General features: G+C 36.9%; 3 protein-coding genes across 3 annotated transcripts; 1 reads left to right on the top strand and 2 right to left on the bottom strand.

The window, feature by feature from the left end:
• The first annotated feature begins 1,139 nt into the window (after positions 1–1,139).
• On the top strand, positions 1,140–2,889 carry LOC116134618 (reticulon-like protein B9). Its single transcript, XM_031420327.1, has 6 exons — positions 1,140–1,212; positions 1,296–1,479; positions 1,605–1,626; positions 2,102–2,176; positions 2,578–2,647; positions 2,756–2,889. The coding sequence occupies exons 1-6, from the start codon at positions 1,140–1,142 to the stop codon at positions 2,887–2,889; spliced, it is 558 nt and encodes a 185-aa protein (XP_031276187.1).
• A 1,932-nt stretch (positions 2,890–4,821) lies between these two features.
• Positions 4,822–6,948, bottom strand: LOC116134522 (zinc finger BED domain-containing protein RICESLEEPER 2-like). Its single transcript, XM_031420233.1, has 2 exons — positions 4,960–6,948; positions 4,822–4,863 (listed from the first exon to the last, which is right to left on the bottom strand). Exons 1-2 carry the CDS (start codon positions 6,946–6,948, stop codon positions 4,822–4,824), a joined length of 2,031 nt encoding a protein of 676 aa, XP_031276093.1.
• Positions 6,949–16,457: 9,509 nt separating this feature from the next.
• LOC116137334 (pentatricopeptide repeat-containing protein At2g20710, mitochondrial-like) lies at positions 16,458–19,455 on the bottom strand. Its single transcript, XM_031423044.1, has 2 exons — positions 19,114–19,455; positions 16,458–17,879 (listed from the first exon to the last, which is right to left on the bottom strand). The coding sequence occupies exons 1-2, from the start codon at positions 19,420–19,422 to the stop codon at positions 16,635–16,637; spliced, it is 1,554 nt and encodes a 517-aa protein (XP_031278904.1). The 5' UTR covers positions 19,423–19,455; the 3' UTR covers positions 16,458–16,634.
• Positions 19,456–20,684: the final 1,229 nt, after the last annotated feature.

Below are 20,684 nucleotides of genomic sequence, written 5' to 3'. Positions count from 1 at the left end.
TATTCGTCATGATACTCTGTTGGACTTGCGGCACTTTGGGAGAAGTGTCCTCTTGTAGCTAGGTGATTTCCTCATTGTCATAGTCAGTTCGCTCATGTTCGAAACCGCGAGTCATTTGCTGATTGGTATGACCGATTAGTCTGAGATTTCTAATGAAGAGCAGTTACTAAATCAGGCCCTTCTTCTAGTGCCAAACTGTTGATACTTGATTTTGACACCAATGACTCACGCGTGCAAAGTACTAAACGGACTTAGAAATCACATGTGATAAGGAAAAATGAAATGAAACAATTAATGAGAAGCGATATTTAAAGTGGTTCGGATGCTCAAAAGCGAATCCTATATCCACTACTATTGTATTAATAGATGGATGAAATCAAGTCGCGTGCGACGAACTGAGTTATAATCTAGAGAGAATACAAAAAGAGAGAGAAAATGTGCAAGCTATTTTAGTCTAAGATTAGCCAATTCCGTAAATGAGAGGGGTGTCCTCTATTTATAGTGGGAGAGTTCAAGGTAATGATTACAAGTCTACAAGTGGGTAGGTGCTATGCAAATCCTTCTTTGCATCTCATTGGTTACCTGCACGAGAAATATGCTCAAATTGCGTAGGGCTCGGGCAGGTGGATAATTCCTAACCACTCGCAAGTCTGGCACTCACTTGCACTCACCTGCTACACTGACAAGAACCATACCTCTTCCTTCACTACGCGACGTGACAGCGCCTCGACGGTACAAAACCTTCCTGATCCCTGATTGGCACTTGTTGATGAGTCCACGTCAGCCCTAACTTTTTAGGCATAACACCTTTAAATAAAAATACTTTCAAAAAAAGTAACAAGTTAAATATACACATTAATTAAATTCTTTCTCCGAAATTTATGCAATGGTTGGCCAATATCATAGAAGGCTTCTTCAAAAAGATATTCAAACTTCTGTTCTTTTAAAGAAAATCCCCGAGACATTCCTTACTTCTTCAATGGAGTTACACAATTCTCGTGAGAAGCCTAGTGCCTTCATGTCCATTTATTTAAATTGGAGTAAAATGCATATCTCAAAAGCACATTCGCCAAATTAATTAACATAAAAATTAATTAACAGTGCAGCCAAACTCCAGGAACGAAACCGCGCCAGTAACAATGCCCCCCGAACAACAACTAAGGTTATTTGGGCGTCAAAGGTCCGTACATGCCATTCTTGGAGGAGGAAAAGGTACTACATATATTTTACGTAATTCAATTTTGCCAACTCATTGTCGATGAAAAATTAACAAAATTACTGAATTCAATTCTCAGTTGCGGATATCTTGTTATGGAAGAATAAAACAGCAGCAGCCTCGCTGTTGATAGGGATGACAGTGATATGGTCTCTTTTCGAGGTTATGGAGTACCGTTTGGTGACTCTCTTCTGTCACATTTCTATGGCCACGTTGCTTGTGGCTTTCATTTGGTTCAGAATTCAAATATATTTCGATTATCGGTATTTGTTTCTTCTTCACACTAAAACGCCTTCCTCTTGCATTATAACATAATTTTACTGTTAGAATTGTAATTTTTATATATCCAAGACATTATCTTCATTAAACTGTTACGTGAAAATCTCAGGTTTTTTCTCAAGGAAACTATAGTAAGTGAATCAACATTAAGAGAAGTTATTTCAACCTTCTGCGAGAGATTAAATGAGGTGTTGTAAAGAATTTCGCTTGGTTTCTTTTTATAATTTTCTTATGATTATGAGCTTATATTTCTTTAAAAAAATATATATATATATATTAAAATACAAATACAAATACAACTAATAAAAGGGGATAAAAGTATATTTTCTAAAGAGATTAATTACGATTATAATTCCTATACGTTGACAATCAAATCATCTCATGCAAAGACAATTTGTGAGTGTTGCACCTTGGGAGTCTTAAGGATTTTGTCAGTATTATTAATCTTATCGTGTATGTTAATGAATTTCTCTTTTTTTTTTTCTTTTTTTTTTTTAAAATAGACTTTACGTCAAATCATATTAAATTATTATGTTCTGTGTGTAATTAATGAATTATTTAATTTGTCATTAATTTTAAAGTGCTTCCACAATTCTACAATAACAGGTACTAATGGAGCTTATCGACCTTGCATATGGAAAAGATTTGGTTATTGAAATTAATCCAATTCTCATATTTCTGGTATGCTTTACAACCATATAATAGAATGTTTAAGAAAATATTATCCTCTGATCGTAAAAACTAACAATGTTATTTCTTTCCTATTTGATCTGAACATTTAACTTTAAAAATTAGAGGTAACATTATTAGTTTCTTAAATCAAAGGATTAAGACAGTTCTTAAATTTTTTTATTTTAATGTTAGATTTTTTTTTTTCTTTTTTTGAAATGATATAAGACTATAAGTGTAGGAAAAATTACTCTAATTGTACATTTCTTCTGTTGATTTTTAAATTATGGGGTAATATTATTAATTTTTTACATCAAAAGAGTTAGGAGGCTACAATACAATTAAGCTTACCTATATTAATTAAGCTTGGCGATAATTTCATTAACAATTAATTATTCTTATTTTCTCATCAGAGTATTGTTTGTCTCTACATATTGTCCGTAATTGGAAACCATTTCAACTTCTTAAATCTCGTTTATTTCGGTAAGAATCTTCACCTTAATTAATTACATTAATTTAATTTCCATGATTTAAAAATTGAAGCTTGAATTGGCCTATTAAATTGTTTCTCTAAATTTGTTGTGCCTAAAGGTTTACTCTGCTCAGAAACGTTGCCCTTTCTGTATGATCGATATGAGGACTACGTTGATTCTTTTGCTGACAAAGGGATCCATGCATTGAAGAAATTGTTCACAAAAGTTCCAGAGGTTAAGAAAAATGATTAATTAAACGAGATTATTTAGGTATAATTTGACACGTACGTAATAGTACAACTCCTTTAATATAGAATACAATGTATCTACATAGTTGTGAATAAGAATTGAGAGGGAAAAAAGAGTAAAGTTTGTTACTGTTGTATTTTTTATTAACTAACTGTACAGAGTTTACAAACTCATTTATATGTACAAGCAATACACGTGAGTAACAATTGCCATTTACAGCAGTACACGTGTAAGTAACAGATTACAATTTNAACTTTATGGATCAAATCCAGCCGAGTGACCATATCACCCGCATTAAGCACAAGGTATCTTTCGTCGGTCATCCACATAGACATCTAAAAAAGAGAGACAGAAAGATTATTCTAGTAAGATGTGAAAACAATAACACAACAAAATGAAGTAATTATCTTTGCAAATAACATCAAACTAGTATGGCAACTACAACTTGTGAATCTGATGGAACCTGACCTGCAAATTACTCAATAACACCAACAATCTATCCAACAATTCACAGTCAAATCCACAACCAGAAAGAATTAACTCTCTATTTTAATATCAAACAGAACAGTACATCCAGAAGTAATACATCTAGACCATGTTCAATCAACAACTCAACAAACTAGAATCACAGCAAAATAAGACTAAGAAAAAATAAGAAAACAGTAACGATAAGACTAAACTTCGGGGGCCAGTCACCTCCCTTCCAAACCTTAATCTTCTTTCTCAATATCCCCTCCCTTTTCTCCTCCTCCTTTTATTCCCTCCTGACACCTTTTTGCTCCTAACAGAATCGCTCTTCCTTCCAATCCTATCAGGCCACCTGTCCCCTCATAACAAATTCTAACCTCCTGCATAGCAAATATTGCCCTGCTTCTTACCACTATTCTTCCTACGGTAGACCATTCCCCTTAGTTGCTCATCATTACCCTCCGCAAGGAGAGCCACCTTGTCCTTAAGGTGGAAAGAAGGAAACTGGTAGTGGATAGTTTCAAAATCTTCCCAAGTGTTTTCAAAGGGGGGGTAAGCCTTTGGATTGAATTAGCACCTCCCACTGTCCATTGAGGAGTTTCCTTTTCTTAAGTATTGCTTCAAGTTCAAGTTGTAAAATGAGATCTTCATTTAGGGCTGCTAGTAGAGGTTGGCTATTGGGAATTGGAAAAGTTGCTTTTTTTAATTACGAAACATGAAAAACATCATGAATACGAGTTGAAGACAGTAGTGCCAGTCTGTATGCAACTACCCCAATTCTGTTTGTTATGACAAATGGACCGTAAAACCGCAAACTAAGTTTCTCATTATATCGACAAGCTAGAGATCTCAATCTGTATGGCTGTAACTTTAAATATACTGATCCCCCTACCTCAAACGTAACTTCTCGGCGATGGTGATCAGCATAAGTCATCATGCGGTGTTGAGCTTTGAGAAGATGCTCTTTTAACTCGTCCAGAACATGGTTGTGTTGCTGAAGTTGCTGGTCAACTTCTTTGACTGAAGAAGTGTAGTCCGAATAGCGCAACACCGTTGGGGCATCACGTAGGGGTGTAAACGAGTTGAGTCGAACCGAGTATCACCCTAAACGAGCCTGGCTCGGTTAAATATTAGACGAGTTCGAGTCGAGTCACGAGTCAACCGAGTCAGGAAAATTCGGCTCGTTTATAAACGAGCCGGCTCGTGACTCAGCTCCTTTAACACAAGCTCGATTATGACTCGATTACGGCTCATTTGGCCCTTTTTTTAATATAACCTGTCATCTTGTTTTACACAAATCAGATCCAATTTTTAATAAATTTGCATCTAAATCAGCAAAAATCACATCCAAATCAACATAAACAATGTATTACACAACAAATTATATAATCCAAGACAAAAAAAAAGAAAAAAAACCACAAATGTCCATCAAAATACATCGAAATTATCATCAAAACAGCATAGAACTCAAACTTCCGAAAGTTGAATCTCCACTGGTTCCTTCTGTATCTGAAATTTAAAACAACAAAAAAAGTTAATATCAATGTTCGAATGAAATAAGAGTAATTGTAGAATAAAATAATAAATATATTATTAAAAATGTACCGTGATTCCTTTTTTCACTCTATTTAAAATGCGAGACCAATCAGCTCCACATAACAACATTTCCACTGTTTCGGGAGACAACGAAGATCGATATGTGTCAATAACTCTACTACCGGCGCTAAAAGTAGCCTCTGAAGCCACTGTAGTGATCGGAATAGCTAGTATATCACGAGCCATCCTAGACAAGATAGGGTACTTCAAAGCATTCGCCTTCCACCAATCCAAAGCATCAAAATTTTCCGAATCACCCTGACACTTATAACATGGCTCGCTTAGGTAAATATCCAACTGAGATTTATTTGGCTCAATAGTTTCAACCTCATCCAGAAAATCATCAAATTCCCAATCATCAGCTCCTCCCATAGACCCCCCGGGAATTACTTCAAGTCCAACCCTTTCAATTGTACCTCTGCGGATTGCACTAGATGATTGACAATCATTAGCATATTCCCCATATACCTCATACAAAGTATCCCGAACAGTTGTAGCATTTGCCCGTGCCTCAACGTTAGAATACATCTTAGGGAAAGAAAACTCAATCACCCTAATTTTGTACCTAGGGTCCAATATAGCTGCAACAGCCATCAACAAATTACATTGCTCCCAGTACTTATCACACTTCTCTTTCATTTTTCTCACCATCTGTCTAATAAATTCATCTTCACTTTCACTTTTTTTATCCAACAAAATTTTGATCCTATATACTTGCCTTAGAAATACATTTGATGTTGGATAATTACTCCTTGAGATGATATTGGTCATTGTACTAAAAACCCTTAGAATCTCACAGACTTTCTCTACTTTCACCCAATCTTCTTTATCTGGACAATGTTCATAACCCTCATCCCTTTCTTTGTATCTTGGAAACACTTCTTTAAACTTAATTGCAATTTCCAACATGTCATAAGTTGAATTCCACCTTGTTTTACAATCAAGGATAAGTTTTCGACATAGCAAACGCAATTGTTGCACAATCTCTGCAAAAAACTTCAGCCTACCCTCTGAACCATTAATGTATACCACACTCTCATGGATCTTGTCGATGATTCTCCTAATCTGTGAAAGACCATCTTGCACCATCAAGTTTAAGATGTGTGCACAACATCTGACATGAAACATTTTACCCCCACAACTCAACTGCCTTGTTATTGTAAAATTTTGCTTCAACACCCTTATTGCCACATCATTACTACTAACATTGTCCACTGATATCGTTTGGACCTTGTCTTCAATCTCCCATTCTGCCAAACATTTGTAAATTGCATCAGCAATCTGCACACTACCTTTTGGAGTAGGTAAACGAACAAAGTTAAGAACCCGTTTGTTCAACTTCCAATTATCATCTATCCAATGCCCTGTCAAAACCATATACTCCAACTTTTGGTTGTCAGAATTCCACAAATCTGTGGTCAAACTTATCCTCCTTACACCTTTTAGCAATGTCTTCAACTTTTGTTTCTCCATTTCATACACCTTCGCACAATCATTTTTACATGTATTGCGTGAAACCCTTGACCATCCTGGAATCCCATATTTCAACATATTGTTCAAACCCTCCTCTTCCACAATGGTAAATGGGTGCTCATGCATAAGCACCCATTGTGCAATCAATTCCCTCATCACCGTCATGTCGAACTTACCGGTAAGAGTAGGAAGGACAGATGTTCCCCCACTAGAATTAGCAGGGGGAAAATTAATATGTTGTTGTCTACGTGAAGCGGCTCGCTTCACACACCTTTGTAAATGTCTTCCAAAATGTGTAGTGCTTCCGGATGCATGAATTTGAAGCTTGTATTTACAATGGATACACTCTTCTTTCTTCTCATCGTTAGGAAGGACCACTTCTTTGTATTCAGCCCATACTGTAGATGTCTTGGTTCTCTTTCTCCTTTGAAAGAGATTAACATTTGCATCCTCATTCGGCAAGCAAGTAACATTTGGTTGCGTCTTCATTGTTTCATCTAATGTCGGGTGGCTGCTGGATGCCATACCTGTAAAAAACAAATAAAACTTGTAAATGGTCCTGCCTAACACAATTTATTAACCACAAAAAACAAGCAGGGGTGAATGAATAAAAAGCATTAGCACTAGCAACTAAATGGTAGCAAAAACAGGGGCAGCAACAAATCAAAAAAAATCAACAGCAAAAACAGGGGCAACAACAAATCAGCCTAGCCAACACAAACAGTAAAAGTAGGGGTAGCCAACACAAACAGGAGCAGATCAACCCAGCCAACACAAATAGGGGCAGCAAAAAACCCAGCCAACACAAACAGGGGCAGCTAACCGTAGACACAACAGGAATGCAGGATGATAAATGAACTAAGGCTCATACAAAAAACCATAAATTTCCAATAAGAATCAACTCAAATGCATTATTGAACCACAAAAATGGTGTTACATTCAGCAAGAAACAACGAAACATATGTCATATAATATTTATTTAGAAAACATAAATGTGCATACTTATAATTCACAGTGGATGAACCTGTTATCTATTGCGGTCTCTCAGCAATCAGCATGCTTCAATTTAGTTAATTAATAATCCAACCAATATGTCTCACATGCTATGATTAAATTAAAAGTAGCTTTAAAGAGATTTTGCCACAACTTTGTTGCTGTAGGAAAGAGAAGAAATAATTTCTTAGTAGAGAAAATTTTAAGAGTAATTATTTCTCACATAAAGATGGCTGCCTAAATCTCTTCCAATCTAATTTTCACTTATTTGCAGGAAGGTAAGAGTCCACCTCGAAAATAAACATGAGACTAAAAGAAATGTTTCTCTATGTGCATAACCCACATTTCAAGAATCTCCTCTAGTTTTACTCGCACAAATGTGAAATGCGTGAACTCTTACAAGTGTGTGTCTTCAACAAGGTAAAAAGCACAACATGCTGAAAACCAAAGGCAGACCATAATTTACTAAAGAAGCCACTGTATGTACAAAAACAAGCAACAAAGTTGTACTGCTATTGAGGAGATTCTCTACTGAATCTTCCTGCACCTAGACGCTGGAACTACAACATGCAAACCACTATTGAAAAGGAAACTATTTGGTACTAAAAAGCAGGCAAGGGTAAAGCATTGAGATAAAAAAAAACAAACATGTAAAAGAAGGCAGAAAGAGTTGAAGGGGTCTCCAAATGATGAAAAGGGAAAGCCAAAGGCAACAGCTGAACAAGATCTACAGCTATAACCATCATTCATTATTCAGCTGCGGATCACACCAAAACCAATTTTACAATCGTTGTTCTTTCCCTAAACCAAATCAAAACAATTTTCTAAACATCTCTGCACTAACCCAACTACAAATAACCAAACAAAACTACAATAATCCAAAAACAAAACCCAACTACAAATGAAGGAACGAACTTGTTGCCGTCAAGATACACAACTCCTCACAAATTCTTCGCAAAAATCAGTGCCGTCGGCGATGAACAAGGCAACAAGAAGTGGTGGTTATCGGTGATTTGGTAGTTCTCGTGTTTTAGGGTTCTTGATTTGGTGAGATTATGGGAATGAATTTACACGATTTGATTTTGGGTTAATTGGGGTTATTTGGTTAAGGGTTTATTTGTGATTTTTTAAACCTTTTAATCTTTTACATGTCAAATTACAAAAAAAAAACCAAAAACTTGTATTTATGCGCAGAAAAATCCTTAACGAGCCACTATTGGCTCGCGAGTCGAATCGAGCCGAGTCGGGGTAGACTCGAACTCGACTCGGTAACTTACTCGAGTCGAATTCGAGCTAGCTTGGCTCGATTATAATCGAGCCGAGTCGAGTATTTAACGAGTCAAGCCGAGTCGAGCCGAGCCGAGCCGAGCCAGCTCACGAGCAGCTCAGCTTGACTGACAGCCCGATCACGGCCATAGATGGCCTTAAAGGGACACATTCCTGTGGAACGGTTATAAGTAGTGTTGAACCAAAACTCTGCCCATGGAACCCATTTTGGCCATAAATGTGGTTGGCCATTGACAAAGCACAGAAGGTATGTCTCCAAGCAACGGTTTACTACCTCTGTTTGACCATTCGTATGTGGGTGGTATGCTGAACTCATGTGTAACTAGGTACTTGATTGTTTAAATAATTCGCTCCAAAAGTTGCTCATGAAAACCTTATCCTGAGCTGAAACAATGGTACGAGGAAACCCATGCAATCGAACCACCTCTTTGATAAACAGATCCGCTACCACTTTGGATGTGTAAGGATGCTTGAGAGTTAAAAAGTGGCTATATTTAGATAAAAGATCCACTACTACCAAAATTGTGTCAACCCCATTCGCTTTAGGAAGCCCCATGATGAAGTCCATAGAAATATCTTCTCACACTTGGTTAGAGATAGGCAATGGCTAAAGCAAACCCGCTGGACTCATTGCGTCATATTTATTTTGTTGGCAAACAGGGCAAGCGGCCACAAACTCTTTGATGTCGTTCTTCATTCCCTTCCAAAACACCATATTTGTGAGACGCTTATATGTCCAAAAGAACCCCGAAGGCCCCCAATGGGCGAGGCGTGAAATTCTTGTAAAATTTTCTGGATGTGAGGTCTAGATTTTGGTAGCACCAATCTATTATGGTACAGCAGATGGCAGCCCACCAATTTGTAAGGATAATGACTATTGGGGTCGATTAGGAGCTGTTGCATGATCCCGCGTAACCTGTCATCACTTTAAATAGCATCTTCCAAACTGTCCAGTCCCCAAAAACAACCCACGGAAATAGCATGATGGTCTACCACGTTTGGCATTCTAGAAAGAGCATCTGCTGCCTTGTTCTGTGCCCTGGTTTATACTGAATTATGAAGTTTAACCTAGCAATTTAATAACCCATTTTTGCTGATCTCACTCAATAATTTCTAATCAGTTAGAAAGTGAAGACTACGCTAATCTGTCCAAATAACAAAGCGTTTGCCTAACAAGTAATGGTGCCACTTTTGTACAGCCAGAACTATAGCCATTAATCTTTCATAGACTGACTTCAGTTTGGAATTTAGAGACAAACCTTGACTGAGAAAGGCAATCGATCATCCCTCTTGCATCAGCACAACTCCTAATCCACTTCCGGAAGCATCGGTCTCTATGACAAATTCTTGAGTGAAGTTAGGCATCCGAAGAACTGGAACACTGGTCATGAGCTGTTTCAACTCTTCAAAGGCACCTTGAGTTGCTGTATTCCACACAAACGAGTCTTTCTTTAATAGGGCAGTGAATGGAAGGGCGATTTTTCTATAATCACGAACAAATCGACGATAGCATCTCGTCAGTCCAAGAAAACCTCTGAGCACCCTGATGTCTCTCGGTGTCGGCCATTTGATAATGCTCTCAATCTTTGAAGGGTCAACAGACACACCTTTAGCTGAAACTACATGCCCCAAATATTCCAACTGTGACTATCCAAAATTACAATTTTTTTTTTATTGACCACCAACTCATTGTCTAAGAGTACCTGCAAAGTAATGCTTAGATGCTTCGCATGTTCACCCATCTCCTTACTATATATTAGTATATCGTCAAAAAAAAAAAAAAAAAAAAAAACACCAACAAAAACTTTCTTAAATAAGGTTCGAAGACATCATTCATTACTGCTTGAAAAGTAGCCGGTGCATTGGTGAGGCCGAAAGGCATTAACATAAACTCATAGTGCCCTTCGTGTGTCCAGAAAACTGTTTTGTGTGTGTCCTCTGGTTTAACTCGGATTTGGTGATAACCTGATTTCAAATCAAGTTTAGAAAACACTTTCGCACCTTCTAACTCATCAAATAATTCGTCAATTGCTGGAATCGGAAATTTATCCGGAACTGTCACCTTGTTAACTACCCTATAATCTACACAGAATCTCCACCCCCCATCCTTCTTTTTCACCAACAAAACTGAGCTTGAGAATGGACTGATGCTTGGCTTTATAATTCCCGAAGCTAGAATTTCCTTGACAATATGCTCTATTTCATTTTTCTGATAGTAAGGGTACCTATATGGTCGGAGGTTTGGTGGTTGAGTCCCTGAAACTAATTGAATGGCATGGTCCCTGGACCTGCTAGGTGGTAATCTAGGGAGTGGATCAAAAACTAGACTAAATGTCTGCAACACCTCCAGTAATCGATCATCCACATCACCACTGTTATCACGTTGTTTTTGAATCTGCCCAAACTCTATCAAACACCCATGTCCTTCACTCTGCAACGTCCTGATCATAACCTTGAGTGAAACCATGGTTTTGTTAAGAGATGGGTCCCCACGCAGATAAACAATCCGGTCTCCCAGTTTAAACCTCATGGTTTGCTTCCTCCAATTTGTGGTTGTCTCACCTAAAGTTTCCAGCCATGCAATTCCTAGAACTACGTCAGCACTGCTCATGTCAAATGGAATTTTTTTTTGAATAATCGTCACTCCTTGTAGCTCCATGCAAACATCTCTACATTCTCCCTCACATCTCACTTATACCTATCACCCACTCTGACCCTAAAAGACTGAGTTCCCACCACGAAAATTCCCAAACTCTCAACCACCTTTGAACTAATAAAATTGTGGGAAGCCCCACTATCAATCAACATAATCAATTCCCTACCTTGGATTCTTCCCTTGAGTTTCATTATCTTTGGACCATGAATCCCCACCACTGAGCTAAGAGAAAGCTCAACCTGTTCCTGATGTTGCTCCATTCCAGATTCAACGCATTCTCCACCACCAATCAGGTATGGATCGTCTTCCTTTTCGTCGATTAAAATGATTTGAAATTGCTTTTCCCCACATTTGTGCCCAAATGAAAACTTACCATCGCATCTGAAGCAAAGACCCTTCTCCTTTTTTTTTTTGGATTTCCACATCTGTCATTCGTCAAAATGGGAACTATCTTCATTGGAAGTTTGTTCGTTCATATGGCTAAAAAGATGGCGGTGGTTGATTGCGACTGGAGAGATTGGTCAACGAGCCATGTATTAAAGATTCCGGCAATCGTCGATTGAAATGGGAAGTACGGTTTGATTTTAGGGATTCAAATGTATTTGGGAATTTTGGGTATGGGTTACTATCAAATCGGATTAAATTGGGGTTATCAAACCGGGTCGCGTTTCTGGATCCATGGCTACTGGACCCATATGAATATCCAGGCCCATTTACACGTGAAGATTTAATTGCTCCCACTGGGGCTTCCTCTATAATTTGATTTCTCTCCTCAATTCGTTGGGCCAGATCTATTACTTGAATTAAAGAAGTGGGCTGGGCTAAACAGACTTCAGCTCCCACTTCAACCTTCAGCTCATTGATAAATGCAGCTTGCAATATCTCCTCCTTCTTCCTTACCAGAAGTGCAGCTACGGCTTCAAATTGATGACAAAACTCTACTACTGAACTAGTCTGCTTCATAGCCATTAACGACTCATAAGGGTTGAGCTTTTGAGATCCACTGAACCTTTGAAGTAGTGCAAGCTTAAACATGGCCCACGAACTCGCCATAGCTCTAGATTCCATCCATTGGAACCAGTTAATGGCTTCACCTTCCATACAGACAGCTGCTGCTGTCAATTTCCCTTCCTTAGATATTCTGTTGAGGTGGAAGTAGCGCTCTACTCTAAAGATCCATCCGTAAGGGTCTTCGCCAAAAAATATCAGCATCTCTAATTTTCTTCCACCCAATTCACTACGACTTTGGCTACTGTTGCTAGACCCACTCACTCCGTTTGGATTTTCTTCTTGGTGAGATCAGACATTTTCCGATGAATGCATCTCGATTCTACCAGCTTCTTCTTTATCCTTTCTTCTGTAATTCAACCAAACACTCTCGAATAGTACCCATCTCAACTCCCAACTTTGTAACCTCTCTTTCCACATTATCCATTCTTGAGTCCATTCTTGTCAATACCATAACCCAGAACCAATGCTCTGATACCACTTGATGGAACCTAACCTGCAAATTACTCAATAACACCAGCAATCTATCCAACAATTCACAGTCAAATCCACAACCAGAAAGAATTAACTCTCTATATTAATATCAAACAGAATAGTACATCCAGACCATGTTCAATCAACAACTCAACAAACGAGAATCACAGCAAAATAAGACTAAGTACAAATAAGAAAACAGTAACGATAAGACTGAACTTCGAGGGCTAGTCACCTCCCTTCCAAACCTTAATCTTCTTTCTCAATATCCCCTCCCTTTTCTCCTCCTCCTTTTATTCCCTCCTGACACCTTTTTGCTCCTAACATAATTGCTCTTTCCTCCAATCCTATCAGGCCACCTATCCCCTCATAACAAATTCTAACCTCTGCATAGCAACTATTCCCCTGCTTCTTACCACTATTCTTCCTACAGTAGACCATTCCCTTTAGTTGCTCATCAGAATCCAATTATCTATTTTAGGTCAAATCTTTTATGAACCCCTACAAATCCAATTGCCAAATTTTACAAATAATTCGTATAACCCGTTAAACACCAATGCTTGTGAAACAACCCAATTCTTGTGCCACATAGAACCTTTCTTTGTAGTTCCAATGAAAAAAAAAAAATCTTCTTAAATTGCTATGCAAACACTAGAAAGAAATAAATATCAAAACTCAATGTTTATCTCCCATCAATTCCACAAGTAACACGACAAAACCTAATTAAACAGAATTAATTTGTTTCTTTTTCTCTAATTACGAGCGGATTCAGCTAATGCAGAAAAACATAAACCAGAGAATCCCTAGATTTTGATAATTCTTAAATCTCCATTCAATTTCTCAAATGAACTTCAAGGCAATTTCTTAAGCTAAGTATTTTAAAAAAAAAATAAATATAAATTGAAATGTTAAAAAATATAAAAGTAGAAATTATATTATTTGTTAATGCCTGAAGAGCGTGACCGTATCGTTTAAAGGACTGCAACCGTTTGATGAAGTCTCGGAGCTGTAATTGGTCTACGGTTTGTCCTTCTTGGACCCACTGGTCCAGCATCGGGACAATAGAGACCATCGGATCTCCCAACGGCGAGATCCGATGGAACAAAGCATTCATTAAGTTTGAAATTCGGCGTCTCCACTTCAGTCTTAGGTTTCACGTGGCTGATGAGTGTGAAGAAATACTGGAAACGTTTCAATGGCGGACTTGAGAGCTGACGCTTTCAAGAATTGTACGCAAGCGCACAAGCTTCATTTGCTTTAACAATTTCGGAGAATCGAAGAGCGAAATGTGAAGGTGAAGTTGAAGAGGATGGTTGCTCACGCAGGGTTTAAGAGGACGGGTTTTAAGAAGTACCTGATGTTTTAGAAAGCTCTAAACAGTCCACCATAGTTTAGGAATTGTTACCCAAGCCCCTAATATATTGTAAGGGGATATCACTTGGAATGTGTTTATTTTGGTCACTTACTCTATATATGATTCAAGATCAGATTTCATCACTTTTTCTAGAATCTAAAAAGTTTTAAAAAATTCATGAACTAAATTACCTAAAATAAATTTATTCAAAAATAAATATAAATTTTATATGATAACATTGAATAATTGCAATTTATTAATTTTAAAAAGTTGTTATAAAAAAATTATATTTTGATTATCATCATAGTTGTTGGTTGCTGGAAATGGGCTACCGAAAGCCAATGACTGTAAGAGTATCCTATGTATTTTGATAACAATATTAATATCACAATAATTGTTTTTAATCATTATACCTCATCGAATAATAATTTTTTATTTTATTTTATTTTATTCTTCACAACCTCTTTTATTCTCTTCTCGTTGCTGATCCATGCCTCAACAAATGATTATGGCTATGGCGACAACCCTGAGGACGACGAACCAAAGTCTCAGGAATATAACTGTGAACCAAAATGTGAAGACAAATACAAGATAGGGTATATTTATAGTTCTAAATCATTTGATCAGGAGAAGTTAAAGGCGAGGAATGACTTCAAAGATAAGTTGGATCAGTACTCCAAGGCTATGGATCATCTATCGACAAGGTTAAGGAAAATGTCCACGGCTCCAAATCAAAAGTTTATAAGCCACGACACAAAGATTACAATTAAGCACTAGAGTCTAAAGCTTATAAGCCACAATACTAAGAAAATGATTATGCATGCAAGAATGAAGCTTAGAAACTACAAAACGAAGACAATAGCTATGCACCCATCTCTGAACCTTACAAACCACAACCAGAAGAAAAAAACTATGCACCCAAGTCTGAAGCTTACAAGTCACAACCCGAAGACAATAACTATGCACCCAAGTCTGAACTTACAAGCCAAAACTTGAAGACAATAACTATACACCCAAGTCTGGAGCTTACAAGCCACAATCTGGAGATAATAACTGTTGACCCAAGTCTGAAGCTTACGAGCCACAACCTGTTGACAATAACTATGCACCCAAGCCTAAACCTTAAAGCCACAACCTGAAGACAATAACTATGCACCCAAGTCCGAAGCTTACAAGCCACAACCTAAAGACAATGCTTATGCACCCAAGCCTGAAGCTTGCAAGGCACAATCTGAAGACAATGCTTATGCACCAAAGCCTGAAGCTAGCAAGCAACAACCCAAAGATAACGACTATGCACCCAAGCGAAAAGCTTACAAGCCACAATATGAAGATAACAGCCATGCACCTAAGCTTGAAGCTGACAAGCTGCAGTTCAAAGATAACGACTATGCACTGAAGCCAGAAGATGACAAACCACAAACCACAACCCAAAGATAATGGCTATGTACCCAAGCTAAAGGCTTACAAGCCACAACCTAAAGATGAAAGCTATGCACCCACGCCTGAAGCTAACAAGCTACAATCCGAAAATAACGGCGATGCACCTGAGGTTGAAGCTTATAAGTCGCAATCCAAAGATAATGACTATGCTCCCAAACTAGAAGGTAATGGTTTTGACCTTAAATTGGACGTCTTTAAATCAAAATTTGAATATCATGTCAGACTATAATAAATCGAAGTCAAAAAACAAAGACAAGTCATATTGTTATTAAAGCTTACAAGCCACAACCCGAAGACAACGCCCATGCACCCAAGCCTGAAGCTTACAAGCCACAACCCAAAGACAACGCCTCTGCACTCAAGCCTAAAGCTTACAAGTCACAATCCGAAGACAACGCTTATGGACCCAAGCCTGAATTTGACATGCCACAACGCGAAGATAAGAACTATGCACCCCAGCCAAAAACTTTTACAAGTTTCATATCCCAAATAACGTGTTGTCATATCATTCAGTGCATCATCACATTATTTATGCGTTAATGTCATATATGACAACACATCACTTGGAAATATATGAAATTTGGGATAAGTTTTGAGAAGAGTAATATTATTATAAGAGAAACAGGTGTCTATTAAGATCAAATGTGGAGGCAATGGCATCATCACTCTTAATTTTTAACAAATTCATGATCCAAATTACCTAAAAATCCCTTTATTCAATAATAAATATAAATTTTACACGATAACAAATTAACGATTAATGAAACTTGCAATTTATTAATTTTAAAGTGATTATAAACAATTATAATTGCCAATCGTTGAAAATCGGTTGCAAGTGTCATAATCCAATGACCGGATAATTATTGGACGTATTTTATGACAATATTTGCATCAAAATTATCATCTCCAGATAATCTATCTAACAATATAAATTAGAAAACTAGTATTGTATGAAGCATCAGCTCCAGAAAGTTTAAATTTGTTTCAAATTCGTATTCAACATGTTTCCTGTTCTTTTACTGAAAGTGCTTCTGCATCATCAATCAAAGCATCACCATAAAACTTACCGAGTTCGTCGAAGTTCAACTTCCCACTCTGGACAGTATTCAACCATTTTCCTTGGAGATCCTCTGAGATAATGTCCTTTTCTCTGAGCAAATTTATAAATTTCTCGACTCCCACTATGTTTTCTACTCCATTGTTTAAGAATGTCAAAGAGCTCACCAAATGTTCCTTACTTGGCTTCCACTTGTTTCGACAAACCACCAACGCTTCTTTCATCGCCTCCACTGCCTCTAGAGTTTGATTATTCTTAAGATATCCTGTTGCCATATAAAACCATGTCTTACAATTTGGCTTCTCCCCCTTCAATTTTACCTTGCTTATAAGAGATTCAGCCTTATGCAAAAGGCCTTTTCTACAGTAAGAACCAATCAAGAAGTTTGGAATCCGGATATCATTGCTTAAACTCTGCGAGTCCCAATCCTCAAAAATCTTCTCGGCAGTCTCCAGGTCATCAAATTTTAACATAGATTTTATGACAGATATATAGCCTCTATTGTAAATAGTAACATTCTTCTTGTAGATTTCCCAAAGTCTTAAAACTTCATCTTTCTGCCCATTTGTTGCATACTGTGTTATAAGAAAATGGTATGCTTTAGCAGCTTCAGTGTGACTTTTACCCGATATTAGTCCCTCAGATTTCTTCAGCATTTGAAAAGACTTGTCCAAAAACCCAGCTTTTGCATACCCACTAGCTGCAGTACTATAAATTTCCCAGTCTAAGAGAACAGTGGGATTTGATTCCATCAAGTTTACAATATTGTCAATTCCCTCAACATCAGAAGCAGCTGCACAGGCACTTAGACGGATGCTACATGTTATTTTGTCATAACCAATGCCTTTTTCTTCCATTTCACGCATCAGACTGTCAAGTTTCTCGTAATTTCCGGTCTGATAATAAAGATTAAGCATAGAATTGTAAACCGATGGTGTTCTGGGAGACAATCCCAAATCACTCATTTCCTGCATGGTGGCCTCTGCTTTTTCCACAGATTTTGCATTGGCATAGCAGTTAAGAAGAGTAGAATAAGCAGCAAACCTCCTTAATTGTTTTGCAACATTATTAAAATAGTTTTCTGCTCGTTCTAGCCCATGAACTTTAGAGATCAAATCCAACCGAATGGCAACATCAGCAGATGTAAGTGGTAAGTATCTTTTGTCAGTCATCCACATAGAAATCTGGTGTAGAGAGACAAAGAGATATCTTAGTGAGACACTAAAACAATGAAGTGACTAAAATGAAGTAATCATATAAAGGCTAAGCATCTTTACAGATAACTTCAAATCAACATCACAACTACAACTCCGGGTCCAATATATGGTAGGTCAAAAATTTTATGATCCCTTAAACTCTATACATAGAAAATTAAAATTTGAATATATCAGTTTATTCGAGAAAATTCAGGGTGAAAACACAGCCATTGACTTGTAGTAGCTCAATATATCAATTCCTTGGTAAAATATGGAGAACCAAGAGCAACAAAAAGCTCATGAATCAATTGCAGCTATAAAATTACAAGTTAGACAAGGGGCAAAAAGATATAATAATCAACTGAACCTAATGCAAGTTCCAAGGATAAGAATTGCACTAATAAGCCTAGAAGTGAAAGATTAAGTGATATGTGTTCCAAAAACTCGAAGAAGTTTAATAGCAAGCCCAATCCAATCCCTTCTCATTTTCTTAAAGGAATCTATATATTATTTTACTGATTCACCTGTCATAGGCAGATAAAAATTTTAACCCAATTCATCAGAATTTGTTTGGAAAAAATATCTTAATTTTCTACTAGGAAACATACAAATTTGGCACAAAACAAAATGCATGAAACTTCTCTCAAAACGCAAAACTAATGGAGTGCAAGGATGAACTTACTAATGCCAAATCAACATTTTAAAAATATTTTGAGCCATCATCTTCCACCACACCCAGACAATGCCACGTTTTCAAACGGAATCAAAATTTTCTTCACGGCTCCATTTTAAAAATAGCTATTGACAAACGAAATTAACAAAACTAAGCTACCAAACCTACTCATTCACCTCCCTCAAGGCCCGGTCACTTACATGCAAATCCGTATAATCTAGAAAATAAACGAATTTTAGGAGACGTTCAAGAAGATTTTCATAATTTCCTACTTTACAGCGAATTTTAAAACTGATAAATTCAACACATGTTTTAAACAAATCAAGAACAAAATTTTAATTCAAACAACTTCAAGCTTCATTAAACAATTTATGACACATTCCATGAAACTATGGACAGTGTGATCTGTGACGCGAAAACTAATATATATATATATATATATATATAGAATTAGTTAATTAATTAACTCCTAAAATTAATTAACAAGGCGCGAAATAATTCCTAAAAATTGAAATTATTTAATTTAAAATATAATTAATTTGTTAATACCTGAAGAGCGTGAGTGAATCGTCTGAAGGATCGCAGCTCTTCGATGAAGAGTTGGAGCTGTTCTTTCTCTACGGTTCGTCCTTCTTGGACCCATTGATCGAGCAAGGGAACAATGGAGACCGTTGGATCTCCCAGCGGCGTGATACGACGGAACAGACCGCACATTGAGTTTGAGTCCGGGTTCGTGCTTCTCCTTTCTGTTGTGAGGTTTCGTGTTGCGGTTGAGAATGATGAAATTCTCGAAACATTTCTAAGTCGGAGCTGAAGTTTGACGCTTTCAAGGATTGTACGCGAGCTTACAAACTTCATTTGCAGGAAAAAATTACAAAGAAAGAGAAAGAAATGAAGAGCTCAAGAGTGAAGACAATAGAAGGGTTTAAGGGTTTTGGGTTTTTTTTTAATTAATTTTATTTTTATTTTTAGGAATAATTACAGTAAAGCCCATATTTTTTATGTAATTGTAGAGGAACACGGATAGTTTCAAAAATAGCAGTGTAGTATATTTATTTATTTTTACGAAAACTTTGTATATGTTGTAGTGTTGTTCTTTTTATATTTTCAAGAGTTAGCGGCATCGAGTGAGGATGAGCATGGGTCAAGGGTAGAATTGGAACTGACAGGTACCCATCTGTCGACTTCGAGTTCAGATCCACCAATTTAGGAATTGGACTCGGACCTAGACCTTGGATTCGTGTACCGGGTGAGAACTTGGGGTAATATTTTTTTTTTTAAATTGTGGGGAGTATTATGTAATTTTGTTTACTGAATTAGGAATAAGGATGAGGGTAGCGGGCAGGACCGAAACCTACGGGTAGAATCGGAACCTGAACCTACCCAGAATTGATACTGTGCGGGTAGGTTTCGGTTCCATTTTATTGGAACCGACATTATACGGTTTCGATTCCGGTTCTTACAGGTTTCGGAACCAAAATCGGAATTGGAACTTGGAAAAAGAACCTAAAGCGAGTATCTTGCTTAGAACCTATTTGTATTTTGGTTTTGATTGATAAATTTTATATGAATTGTGATGAATTGATTGAATTCAAGTGTTGCCTATAGACCATAGGATTTATGAGTCACATTGGACACAAATGCATGAGTAATCAAGAGTTGAAAATTATTACATGTAAGTTTTCTTAATTTGTTAGGGTTCTAATTATAAACTTTTAAGGTAAGTTCATCATTTTTTAAAGGGAGAACAACATTTTCCCACCCAAGGTTTAGTGAAACGATACTTTTCCACCCGTCAAGTTTCAAAATGACACTTTCCCACCCTCCGTTATATTGTTGGCCGTTACTATTCGATTGAAAAGACAAAATACCCTTAATAGTTGACTTAATAATTTTTTTATTATCTATATCATGTCAACAATTCAATTACCAATATACCCATTGTTACTATAAAATTACTGCAATGTCTTCAATTATATAAGAGAATATAAATTACCAATTTGTCCTTCCAATTTTTTTATTAAAAATAATGTTTTAAATGAAGTTACCAGTGGATTTTTTAAAATTTAGAACCCTTAAAACTGGCATTAATATTTAAATATTTGAATTTTGATAATTTA

This window comes from Pistacia vera, unplaced genomic scaffold, assembly GCF_008641045.1.
Source record: "Pistacia vera cultivar Batoury unplaced genomic scaffold, PisVer_v2 Contig1002, whole genome shotgun sequence".
NCBI lineage: Eukaryota > Viridiplantae > Streptophyta > Magnoliopsida > Sapindales > Anacardiaceae > Pistacia > Pistacia vera.
Note: the sequence above shows the minus strand (reverse complement) of the source record. Positions and strands in the feature narration are given on the sequence as shown.

Bases quoted from the DNA above. Each gene is read 5' to 3' on its own strand.
- LOC116134618 (XM_031420327.1), top strand. From the start codon at position 1,140: ATGCCCCCCGAACAACAACTAAGGTTATTTGGGCGTCAAAGGTCCGTA. The intron at 1,213-1,295 runs GTACTACATATA...TTCAATTCTCAG, and splicing joins CATTCTTGGAGGAGGAAAAG to TTGCGGATATCTTGTTATGG. The intron at 1,627-2,101 runs GTAAGTGAATCA...CTACAATAACAG, and splicing joins TTTTTCTCAAGGAAACTATA to GTACTAATGGAGCTTATCGA.
- LOC116134522 (XM_031420233.1), bottom strand. From the start codon at position 6,948: ATGGCATCCAGCAGCCACCCGACATTAGATGAAACAATGAAGACGCAA. The intron at 4,864-4,959 runs GTACATTTTTAA...TTTAAATTTCAG, and splicing joins GAGTGAAAAAAGGAATCACG to ATACAGAAGGAACCAGTGGA.
- LOC116137334 (XM_031423044.1), bottom strand. From the start codon at position 19,422: ATGAAGTTTGTAAGCTCGCGTACAATCCTTGAAAGCGTCAAACTTCAG. The intron at 17,880-19,113 runs GTATTAACAAAT...TCTCTACACCAG, and splicing joins GATTCACTCACGCTCTTCAG to ATTTCTATGTGGATGACTGA.